This window comes from Porites lutea, chromosome 14 (genome assembly GCF_958299795.1).
Source record: "Porites lutea chromosome 14, jaPorLute2.1, whole genome shotgun sequence".
Classification (NCBI taxonomy): domain Eukaryota; kingdom Metazoa; phylum Cnidaria; class Anthozoa; order Scleractinia; family Poritidae; genus Porites; species Porites lutea.
The window spans coordinates 12081135-12093780 of record NC_133214.1 but is presented as its reverse complement, the minus strand read 5'-3'; the positions used below and the strand labels follow the sequence as shown (position 1 = coordinate 12093780).

The window sequence follows — 12646 nt, the reverse complement described above, 5'->3', positions numbered from 1 at the left end:
CGGGGATAAGTCACTTATCCCCCTCGCATATTAATACATAATCCCCTCGCATTTTAATTAGCTTTTCATTAGCCCCGCTCTTCCCTTAAAACAATCAAAGCCGCACCCAGCTTTTCAGACAGTTGATTCAGGGGTTATGTAATATATTCTCCCCGAAAAGAACAAAGGAATCCGAGCTTATGTAAAAATAAGAAATAAAAATTCAAATGAGGCGCAACCCTAAAAAATGCATTATGCCCTGATTGTTGACTTTAATAAAATCTTTTTTAACATGTCTGAGTGATAACCCATAATTGCCGATTATATCGACATATATATTGAGACGGTTAAAGAAGCTTAACTTAACGGGATTGGTTGTTGCAGCTAAATTATAAAAAAAAAATCAATAGATGGCTTCATGTCAAGAAGTAACTCTAGAGAGTTAATATATGGTGGCGCTAGTCCGTGAACTGTCTTAAAAGCTAAACCTAATATGTTAAAATAAATACGAGCGCGACTCCACAAATGTAACTTAAGTTGATCTAACCTTCACAGCCACCGGGATGCTGTATCGTAAAGTTCAGCTGCAGAGAACACATTTCTTGTTCAAATAGGCATTTGTTATCATAAGTGGTGCCATTTGAAGAACAAACTGGCTCTTGATAGGAGGGACAGCTGTTTACGCAGACGCAGCGAGCATCATGGTGCCCCACTGCCTTACAATGACCATAGTGGTAACATGTCTTTTCAATGCAAGGATCCAAGTCTAACATCATAATTATAAAAAAAAATAGTCAAAGTCAGTCTTAAGGCGGAATGATGACAAAAATTTCTGGCGAGCGTGCCACTAGGATTTGTTTCACATTTTAAAGCCCTCCGTAGTGTAACATACACTAACGCAGGTTAAAATGTATTTCTTCTTCTCTCGTACGCTCACGCATGCAGAATCCGAAACCGGTACTACAAAATGTCATTGCAGCGTGTTTCTGTGAGGTAAACCCTCTTATCGCCAACTGCAATGTGAGAACCGTTGTGATGAACATGTAGTTTAGAAGAATTGACGTAATGAGATGAACAGTCTAAGATCAATCTCAAAATCCCTTAGCACATGAGCAATATACCACCTGAAAAGTTGTGATCTCAGAGACTTTTCAGTTGTAACCTACTATCACGCCCTTTCCCTTTATCTCTGTAATCTGTTTTCGGAAGGAGGGCATGATACAATCCTTTCACAGATCACATGCAAAAAAGCCAGAATCAGGACTTCTTTTTTATTGGATAGGAAACAATACGGATGATTTGCGCTGTTCCGATTGGCCAAAATGCCCCCATCCGTTAGTTGTTGTTGATTACAGTCTGCTTATTTGCCTGCGCAATGAGCAGCGAATACACACGCGAGTTCGTTATCAAATTTCTACTGGCTCAGTTTTCTTGAATATGAAGAATGTCTAAATAGAAATTTCATCCATGAAATATCTCATCGTATGATTATGTATCAAGATCAGCAGGGCTTGCCAAGATAATCTTACAAGGAACAGTGCAGAGAGGGAAAAGCAGAGGAAGGCAAAAGAACGACTGGGAAAATAACATCTTTGATTGGACAGAGTTGAGGTTTTGCGACACCCTAAAAGAATCTGAAAACAATGTCAATTGGAGGGAAACGGTTGCTGAGTCTGTGGCGCCCCAATGGACATCATGACTACGGGATAGGTGTAAGGTGCAAAACTTCATAATAAATCGAATTCATTTCGACACATTTGAAGGAGGGGCTCTGTCCGAGAGGGAGGGGGGGTGGGGGACTTATTATCGGGTGTTTTTTCTGTTCATTGGTAGATAGGCCTTTACCTGGGGAGACTTACAAGTAGCTGTTTGTGCTACCTCTGGACTGCCGGTACCTACAGAAATACATCTTGGTGGAAAGAGAGTGTGGAATGAACTTTACTTACCTCCAATCACCAAATAATCGACTGTAAGGAGAATACTCTTTATGTTTTCGTCACTTTTGTAGTTTTTCATACAAATTTCCATGTCATTTCTGGAGGTATACTAGGGGTGAAATTTATCAAAAATAAAGCAATACTGTCAATGGCGAATATTTTTAGTTACGTTTAGCTACCTTAAAGATGACGTAAATTAGCTAAACCACCCCAATTAGCCGTACTCGAATGTCATAAGCAGCAGCACATTCAGTTCATAATCAGAACTCCATTTATGGAAAATTTTCGACATTTTTTTAGATTCCCATACAAACACTCTAACTTCGCACACGACTGCCTACTCGTCAAGATGGCGTCGAAATCCGTGATAAGGCCTATTGATCTCAGTTTTACTGACAGTAAAGTAGTGAATTCAAAGCAGTCGGTTCGACTGCGGCACCCTGTCAAAAACAGTGAAAGTCACCGCAACTGAGTGGACTGGTCACTTACAAGAAAGTCCATTAGTGAAAACAGAATTGACTAAGAAACAAAATGGTTATTACTGAAAGGTGGTAGCTTACGCAGTGGTCGTTAACGAGAATGTTAGGCTAAGGAATCAAATACTATCATGGCAAAGAAACAAAACGATTATTCACCTAAATTACGAGAACTGTCTTAGAGCAATGTTTGAAGGAAAAAAAACAAGGCAATTGTTGTCGTCGTTTCGCTGTTCTTAAAGATTCATTTGATACTCAGTGTCTCAGTGTTTTCTAACAGTTTATTCATCATTTAGGCGTCGAAATCGTGCTCGCTTCTTTTCACGTCTACATCACGAGCATTAACAGAATGATTCGTTGAAAAAGGAAAAAGGCCAAATATCCTGATGAGAAGTTCGCTAAAGATTGAAAACCTCTTGGAAAAAAACAACTTACACTAGCGTGTATTATCTCTGGGTTTTCGGCTTCTATATCTCAATTCTTCTCTTCATGTCAACTGCTAGCTCAAAACTGAATTTTAAAACATCGCGCTCGAATGCAGAAGTACCCTTCAGGGAATTTAGGGGACGCGTTGCTATCGACAACGGATTTAATTTATAACAGTAATGTTTACCTCGACCCAGGCTGTCATTGCATCGCATTCACATCCCTGTGAGGTAACATTTCTGTAACTGCGTTTTGGTGTCAAAACCACCACTGGAGGAGCAAAGAATGGAGTTGTGAAGTTTACTTTCTGAAATAAGACAGACATGGTCTGTAAGAGTCACTTTTTTATGGATGAACTGTTTAAATCATTATGTAAGACCGTATCCATAATCATCCCATACTAAAGAGGATACAGCGGAATAACGCAAATGCGTAACTTTGGCTTTCCAAAAAATTCAACTTTAAAAAAATAACTTTGTTCTTTTTTGCCTTATCTTTTATCTCTTTACCAGGTCTATAGCTGCGTATATCGCCAACCGAGTACTAGAGGTATACTTGCCTCACTTTGACGGCCGCAATTTCGTCGATAAAAATCTAAAAAATTGGTTTGCTGTGAACCTGAACTTAGAGACTCCTAACTATTTTTTTTACTGATTTTTCTTGGGTAGGAATTTTTGTGTGGCTAAAAATCCGTTTACCTGACAAAAAGCATAATTGTCTTGTTGAGTGCTGTTTGTAAATACAAGGCTTTCTGTCAAAGTGAAGTTGTCAAAATTCGCCTCGGTGTAAGCCATCCAGTTCTGCAAGAACAGGAAAATACTCAAGCTAAGTACTTAGTTCAGCGTGAGACTATACTAAGCAAACTAGTGTAATTACAAGCAGATGTTCAATAATATATAGGTTTAGCCAAAACCAAAGACGAAGCTCCCGTAAACAAGTTTGTAATTTACTTCAAACAGTCAACTTGTAACCATTGCAAAGAAGTCCACTTAGAGTTGAGACTGTGAACACTTGAAGACCAGAAATGGGTCAGAGGGAACTTCAAAAAAGCACGTAAACTGAACCCGCCATACGGCCATACTATACTTGTCAGCGGATACCCTGTTTTGACCGCTGTCAGTTGACCACGACATGGATGTGCAATATCAAGTTGCATGCTCCCACACTAGATAGAAACTGTGACATTTCGCGTTGATTTTCCTGTGGAGAGGACGAACGGGCGGGCGGTCGTGCGGTGACGTGACCAGCGAGATTTCTCGAATGGATGGTGGTTTTGCTGACCTACGTGTAGGACTCGGCTATTATATACACTTAATAGTGTCACAAACTGTTTCTCTCGGGAAAATTGCCACTAAGGGACTGACCATATTGAGGTGGGTGTTCCAGTTAGGAAAGATAACTAGTAATATATTCTCACTGCATAATTACCTCATCACGAAATATTAAGTTATGGGAAAAGTACGCTCCTGCACTCGACACCACGACTCGCACTTTAAGAGACAGAAAAGCTAAAAAGCACCCAAAAAACAAAGAGCCACGCACCGATAAATTCATCAAACGAACTCCTTATATCTTTCTAAAATACTTAGAAACTCTCCCCCAAGTAACAGAAAAAGAACTAGCTGTGTTACTCATTATGATGTAATATTCAACCATACCCTTGCTTCTTCACCCGAGGTAACAAGAGATCTCTTGTAAGCAACCTAACATGTTGAGGATGTTCGAAAGGCCAACCCTAAGGCTGTGGGGAGTCTCTCCGAAAACAAATTAATCTTGGTTTCTGATAGATATTTTCTTAGCTATTGTTAACCACAATACCCAAAAAAGGCCTTATTAGCTCACTGCTCTGCCCCGACCGGTAGCCCTAAAGAAGTACCCGTCAGCCAAATGAACGTTTAATAACTGACACACATAAAGATAGTATTGAATCTGCAAAACTGGACAAAGCTCCTGTTCTTGGAAAGGTTCTAAAATAAATGAAGAAGGCGCATTACACCTCAAAGCTTTAAGTTAGGGTTAAGAGCAGCAGAAAACCCTTTCGATTCTTAAGACTGATGAACACCTGATACCCTAAAAGACGACCCAGATCTGAAGAACGGTTCCTAGTGAAAAAAATCGACAACGAAGAAAACAGTGTCCCTCACCAAAATATAATCATTGACTAAGGAAAGATGGGTGCTGCATCTTATGGAGTACCTAAGACAATTAATGAGCGTAGAAAACTTAACAAAAAGCATAGGCACTGCCTTGGAGGAGAGAATAGCCTTGTTTGCCTGTTCCTCGAGAACAAATTTAAGGTACTCTTTAACGCTAAACGCAAACGGTCAATGTTATTGAAAATAGCATTAAGTTTCCGCAACTTAGAATCTACCATCCCCGCAGCCAAACGCCTTGGACAATCGCAACTAACCTTAGGGCATAGCTGACTATGAACCACAGTCCTCCCGAGCTGTCCTTACTTATCAAAAACTTAATAACATCGTCTGAAGTGCAAGAAGAAATGTACTTTAGAGGAGACAAAGAAACCAGGAAATCAGAAAACTGCTGTTCAAGAGCAGACCTCTGCCGCAGATAGGGCTTGGCTCTGAGGGTATCAAAAAAATCTTGGAAACGTCTGGATAGACTTGTATGGTTCACAACCTTTCATGGGACACTGCGGACCACAAGCTTGACAAAAGTAAGCGTCAAAGTCGTTTGGGTATAAACATGCTGGGTATCGCTGTGCAGCCTTCCAAGGCCTTAAAACCTAGATAAAATAAAAGACGCTCTCTAAGAAATGCTTCGGAAAGCCCAGAGATCCCACTGTAGGTTGCGCGGAAGCCATTGACGCGAGTTTCGGGTGGGAGAAAGCAACACGGGGGTAGATCCCTTCTTGCCAAGTAGCAAACGGTCAACAACGAGAGCCTGAAGAGTCGACTACCAAAACGGCCTCGGTCGCAGATCCAGCACGACAAGTGTGAAGGCACCATGAAAATCGTGATCGAAAATGTAGTTCAGAAGTGGACCAAGGAGTACAAACGGCGGAAACGCATAAATATTATGTCCAGCAGGCAGAGGATTAGCAAAAGCGTTACTCCGTCAGACCCAGGGGTAGGCCAAGTCGGGTATAATGAGGCAGGGGGTTCCCACGAAAGTCCCTTTGGCAGTTACTATCCAAGACAATTAAATCAAACGAATGGGGACCGAAGAAATGTTCCAAAAGCGACCAAGACTCAGGGATAAACGTTAAGTCCAGATCTGAATATCGCCGTGAGGGTTCGTCAGCAGGGTTTCGTTCCGGCGGCACATAGAAGGTGTAGATGCTGAAGTTGCAGTCACGACTGTGGCACAAAATCTCTTTAATGACGTCACTGATTGCCGAGTTTTTACAACCGTCGTAATCTAATGCAGATATAAGGACCTGATTGTCAGTCAGGAACATCAAACCTACGATTTCCCGATGCCAATAAAATAACCGGCCTCTATAAGTAGTTAGCACATGATATACGCAGCCGCTTCAGTCGGCAATCTGCTAGGAGGTAGACTGGATTCGGCAGGGGAACCGAACAACTGACCAATATGACGGTCATCTATATATTGGGACACAGGAACCCCCTTGTGAGCGAGCTGAACTTGTGACGGCGAGACCTAAATTGTGATAGATGTAAGCGCTCTTCATGATAGAGGCGGAGTTTTGAAGGTTTCACAGTGAGGGTAAGGATATTAAAAATGGGGAACGTACTTCTCCAACTCTGCCCAGACCGCAAGCACACTAGTGGAGACCCAGTCGACTATGGTGTCGGAGATTAAGGTTTGAATCTGCTCACAAATCGGAGCACGCGGCGAGTTATACGGTGAGCCCCGAAAATTCTCCTTGAAATTTTTGAAGAACTGTTCAACATGGACACCGTCCCGGATAATGCCTATTAGCTCCACATAAAGGAGTGGTTGTGAATTTCCCCAGCTTTGAAATATTAAGGATTGCGGAAACGAAGTTGACGCAAAGATACTAGGATGGGGCGAGCCGCAACGATACCAGGAGAAGGACGAGGGCCAACGATGGGTCAGGTTCCCTGGTTTATATCACAAAAAGGAACATATGTGTAAGATGAGCGCGAATCCACGTACAACCCCGGAGAAAAACGAACTGGGATCCCAAAACGGAAGAAGAGACGGAACGCTAAAATAATAACTTAAAAACGAGACGAACAAGGCACGTTTCCCTTCGTTGACCCCGAGCTCCGAAGAGAGACCGAAATTTGGGGCATAGAGCAGCCCACGAGTAAACCTGTGTAACATCACCCTGTAAACTACCCCAGTGACCGGGGGATGTAAAATAGTTCCCACGCAGCAGTCATGCCTTAGTTAGGACGCTAACTGAAAACCTGAAACCGGGTCGCCCGAGTTAGGTAAACAAAGGGACAAAACTACATTTGTAAACGTTTCAAAGGGGAGACTTAACGCCGGACCACGCGAACGACGAAAAAGCGTGTTTCATGAATTATATCCGATCCACTGACAGCATTCCGCAATAATTTCCGCAATGGCGAGTTGCCTTCACCAGAGGTACTGACTAAACATAAAAAAAACAAAAAACACGAGAAGGATCCGCCTCACTCGACGAAATCAATCCCTGAGCTTCGCGAACGAAAACAAAAGATATATTTTATTATATCACTCCTTTAGAGGGATTGCACAATTATCACAAGCAGCAGCAAGTGGTATTGACAAGTGACACGGTAACTAACAGTTAAACAAAAAGACTCGAAACGGATCCTCTCCTTTCAAGATCAAACTACACACGCTGGTGGCATGTCGTAATCGTTCCGCGAAACAGTAAGTTCCCTTCACCAGCGGAGCGGAACATTCAGCTACGAAATAAGATTGGAAATATTCGCCCATGTAGAAAAGATGTCTAGTTACGCAAAGAAGGAAAAAAACGCAAATTACTTCATTTTCCTCACTGGTGGCATCCCAGAACTGCTGTACGCAGAAACAAACTACCATCACCAGCGGAACGCTCAAAATGAGTCCGTATTTCTGATAATGAAAGCAGAATCTCACAAACAAATGAACGTAATTTGTCGCAATTCGTTGGCATATTTTACAATCGTAATGGGCAACAAACGGCGTTACCAGAGATACACATTGAAAATGAAGAAAACCTATCGTGACCCGACTCCCCTTAGTTTACTGAATAAAACTCTTTCACCAGTGGCATCCCTAAACTTATTCCAGGCAACAATAACTCGCCTTCGCTGATAATAAACAAAGGCAAAAATAAAAGTTTCAAATAAAGAAAACACTAAACTATAGAGCCCCAAGTCCAAAAAAGGGGCCGCCTCAATAAACAAGAAACGCTGCTTAAACAGCCCACCGCGAAACTAACAGTTACGTGATAGAAAAGCATGATAATAAAAGCATAATGGGTGACAAAAAAAGAGTGACAAACAAAACTCAAGCGCAAAAAAGAAAACGCAACTGGGCAAAAAGGTATGAAAAAGCCTAGAGGTTAGAGAAACTAAGCACCGTGAAACAAATAAATTCGAACATGCAAAGCGAAGAGGTCTGAGCATGCCAACGATTACTTCAAACTAAAGAAACATTGCTGAGCACCATTTAAAGACGAAACATCAAATTGGCTGGGACTCTACGACATGTATAACGTATTCTACAGACTACTATCAACTTCTTACTTTAGAAAGCTGGTTTACTAACTTAGAACAAACGCAACTGAATCGAAGCCAACAGTTAGCAGCGCCGTACAAACGACTTATTGACGAGATCAAGTAAAACTAACTACGAGAGAACGACTGGAGAACTGACAATTTTACTAACAATAGACGACTGTTTAACTGTGACAACAGACGGATCGAAACGCACCAATTACTGATTACGAGTCTTCATAGCCAATAACATCACGGCTTAACTGACAGACGACCAATAACATCGCGACGTAATTGACTAATCAGATCAATAACCAGAGCATAATAACATCAACTGACGTGATACAACTCACTTTGACCCTGAAGATGACTACCGGTCAGGTTGTCGAAACGTCAATCACTGCCAACAACAACAGTCCAATTCAGGACTACGTTCACCCGGACGATCAAACTCAACCTACTTTTGAAAAGACTCATGGGTTCAAACCTTTCACAAGTATAAAATCTTTATTTCTCATTATAACCTGCAGTGGGAAGATAATATTCCATTTGAGACCATTTTTCTGGCAGATTAAGGTCATATGAGGCCAATATAGAACATTTCTCATTAACCAAGTCTTATATTCCTATACGGAACATCGTACTCTTTTCCAATATATCCTTCCTCTTGTTATCAGGAAACGTACTTTAAAGTCTATGCTGGCGCTGAGAGCTTATGAGATACGCAACGTCAAATTACCCAGTTGTTTCTGTGGATATTGAGGTGAATTGGTAGCTGATAAGATAATGAATTTGCAACGCGCTAACAATACGAGCATCAGGAGTATTGCCTTTCAGGGGACCTGGCAAACAATAAAGTGGAATAAAAATGTCCCGTTATCCCCTCCATCTCAACCTCTCTCCAAGAATAAGTGGGTCGATAGTGCTGAGAAGTAAAACATTAATTAATTTTGAAAGATCTGGACTGGCGAGAGGATAAAGCCTAAAATGTCTTTAGTGTGGCCAACTTGACCATAAAATGTCAAATATAAATATAATTATATTGTACCGCAAAAGTGTTTAGTTTAATATCTTAACAAAATATCAAATCTTAATTTGCATGTACATGGCATGGCTAAATAATTCCTTCTTGGCTTTTTCCTGCTTCAGGCGTGTCTTTTCTTTTTGTATGACAAGGTTAATTGCAGTTAGGCGTATATATAGAAATAAATAAATTAAAATTAACATTTCAGGGGGGATGCATTATTTTAACCCTTTTAATTTGAGGCCCGCTGCCGTGTTGTAACTACTACTTTACTTACAACTTCAATGTTTTTGTGAACTCCATCAAAAATTTTAGATTCCTTGAGACAAATCTTGAAACTGTCCTTGCGCAAGTCCTCCATCCACACGGCCATTGCATCCTGAGGTCTCTCTGGAGCCCGGTGACTAGGGGTTACAAGTATGACGGGAGGTGACAGGAAAGGCTGAAAACAACCCAAAAGTGAACGACATACATTTCATAAACTTTTTAAGGTTTTAAATTACATATTTAACATGTTATTGTCAATTTGCACTTCTCCTTTTATCTCAAGAGAAAAGTAAGGCTTGCCATGAAAGCAGAAACGCAGATGATAAAAAAAATAGAAAGAAAAATTATGAATGAACCAATGAATTGATGAAATGTTCACAACCGTCTTAAGGTATCTATATCGTTGATATATCGTTGATGCCAATTGTCACTGTTAGTTGAGATCACTCGTAATATACCTTTAATTTGAAAAAAAATACAAATTAAAACACTTACCTGCTGAAAATTAATTATTTTGCACTGTGTTCCTGTTGTCCAATCACCAAAAGATATAGATCCCCTTTTACCTCCAGATGGAGCAGATTGTGTTGCTATCCAGTTCACCTCTGCTGTGTTATTGGACCCATCACTGTATTCTAGAATACAAGCCTTGAAACCACTTTGATCTACTGACTCCACCCAGATGGCGCCCCCGTTACCACGAGTACGACTTTTGATAGAACGACCCAGTGAAGCAAGAACGGTAACTTCCTGTCCAACATGGAAAGGTGTCGCAAACGAGACCTGTTGGCAAGCGAATAGCCCAGGAGAAACTGTAGTCACGTTGGCTTTACCAGCTTTAAAGATGCCTGCTATTTAAAAAAGATAGAAATTAAAAAAATTGCAATGTCAATTATAAGAACACAAAGTATTACGATTTTTTTTTATAACTAGTTATTTATATTTATTTTAATGTTAACCCATTAACTGAGCCCGCAACTGATTTTCGACGCAATTTGATTTCTTCGTTGCGAACGTGCCACACCCTAAAACTTCATCTGCTCTTGCTATTGTCAAACGCTAAGAAATCACTTTAAGCAAGAAACAGCAATTATAATGAGTAAGAAAATTGATGAGAATTTTCCAGTTTATGTACCTTTACTGCCTTGGACGAGAAGCCAAAGAACGAAAAAGGCGCAGCACAGACGTAACTGGACACGGTGAATGTTCGGCATCATTGCTTATAATGAAGAAGCCTTTCTCAGATGTTATTATATAAGCTCTTGATGAATAGGAGGGTGATAGGTCAAGTGTCTGAACGTGCAACTGCACTGAAATTGGGTTTATTTTTTAACCTAAAGGATATATAGGCCATGATACTCATTGGCTGGAATGAAAGGAATTTTCTTTCAAATCCTTAGGTAAACACACCACGTAGGAATTATTGTACGAAATTCTTGAATGCATGCGAAAGACGAGAAACGAAATACTAAAAAATAGGGAGGTGCGAGATATCTGTGGCGTATCTCAAAAAATTGATTTAGAATGAAGTGCGTTACAGTTTCTTTTATAACTTAAACAAATATTTCGTACTCAGTTGTCTCATCTCCGAGGGTTAATAGGTCATTGTATTTGTTTTCTGTAGTCTTTCTGTCGTCGTTTTATTTAAGAGTACTAGAGCTTGGTATTTCCTGATGAGACATTTGTCTAAAGAAAATCGTATTTGATTCAACGTGATGTAAAGCAGACTTCATCATTTATTAAAACGTATTAATAGGTTATCAATTTTAAGGTTTAGGAAGCTTAATTGGGGACTGGGTACAAGCTAACCTGAACGCTCCCTGGAAAAACTGCAACCGCTTTGTTGAAGGGCTGGCTGCATGTTATAGAGAAGATCAGAATATTTGCAAAATAGACTTGAAACAAGATATTAGCATACTTTTCAAACCGCGTTTAAAAGCACACGTTAAGACATTGATGAATTAACTCCACAGTTGTTTTGAGACGCATGCTAATTTTTTCTTTGCGAGCTAGTTCCATCACAAATTCTTCTGCTCCTTCCGACTTAGGACGCCAAAAATTACCATTATCACAAAATCATATAATAGCGTGCAAATAGAAAGATGAAGAATTTGTTTTTATGTACCCTGACTGCTCTCGACAAGCAGGGAAAGTGCAAAAAGGACCCGACAGAGACACAAGGGCATAAGGTTGTTGTTTAATATCTTTGCGGCTTTCTGGTATGATATTAAATACACCACACTTACCCTTAGTCAAGTGCATTAAAAACCTGAACGTGCAAAGGTATAAGTAGAGTGAAATGAAGAAATGATAATACTATTATCAGAGGAAAAAGGTGCAAGGTCTCTTCTATCTCACGATCGGTTCTATCAGAGAGAAGTGTTCAGTATCGCAGCTATTTTCTGTTCAATATTTGGTCCAAATTTCAAGCACTGTTGTTTTAAAACTCCAAAACTATCCCTTTCTAGATTAATTACGCTGTCATGTTCTCCGTCTCCTTTTTTCGTGCTGTCTTTTTATTAAGGAACACAATCCTACTTTCTGCTACAATTGCTTCCCGATTCTGTAAGCATTGGGGTTGTGCCAGTGCCAATAAATGTATTTGCAATGCCCTGGCATCCCATCAACTACTGTTGTTGATATTTGCTTAAAGCAACCACTTTCTGTACTGATTCATAATTTAAGTTTTGAAGTTATGAATATATGAAAATCATATATGTAAACTGCGGTGTGAAGAATTATATGAAGGAAGATCATCGCAGGTACGCAACTTTTGCAGTTGCTAAAAGAAAACCTGAAAAAAATTCAGGCTTGTACAGGATTCGAACCCCTGACCACTGCGATACACCGCTGCGCTGCACCGGTATCGCAGTTTTTTTCAGGCTTTCTTTT

The 12646-nt window shown here is 40.3% G+C and overlaps 1 protein-coding gene across 1 annotated transcript; it reads right to left on the bottom strand.

Annotated features, from left to right (window-relative positions):
• Nucleotides 1–521: 521 nt before the first annotated feature.
• LOC140923938 (uncharacterized) lies at nucleotides 522–10968 on the bottom strand. Its single transcript, XM_073373955.1, has 7 exons — nucleotides 10890–10968; nucleotides 10250–10605; nucleotides 9765–9929; nucleotides 3517–3618; nucleotides 3006–3125; nucleotides 1926–2025; nucleotides 522–745 (listed from the first exon to the last, which is right to left on the bottom strand). The coding sequence occupies exons 1-7, from the start codon at nucleotides 10966–10968 to the stop codon at nucleotides 522–524; spliced, it is 1146 nt and encodes a 381-aa protein (XP_073230056.1).
• Nucleotides 10969–12646: the final 1678 nt, after the last annotated feature.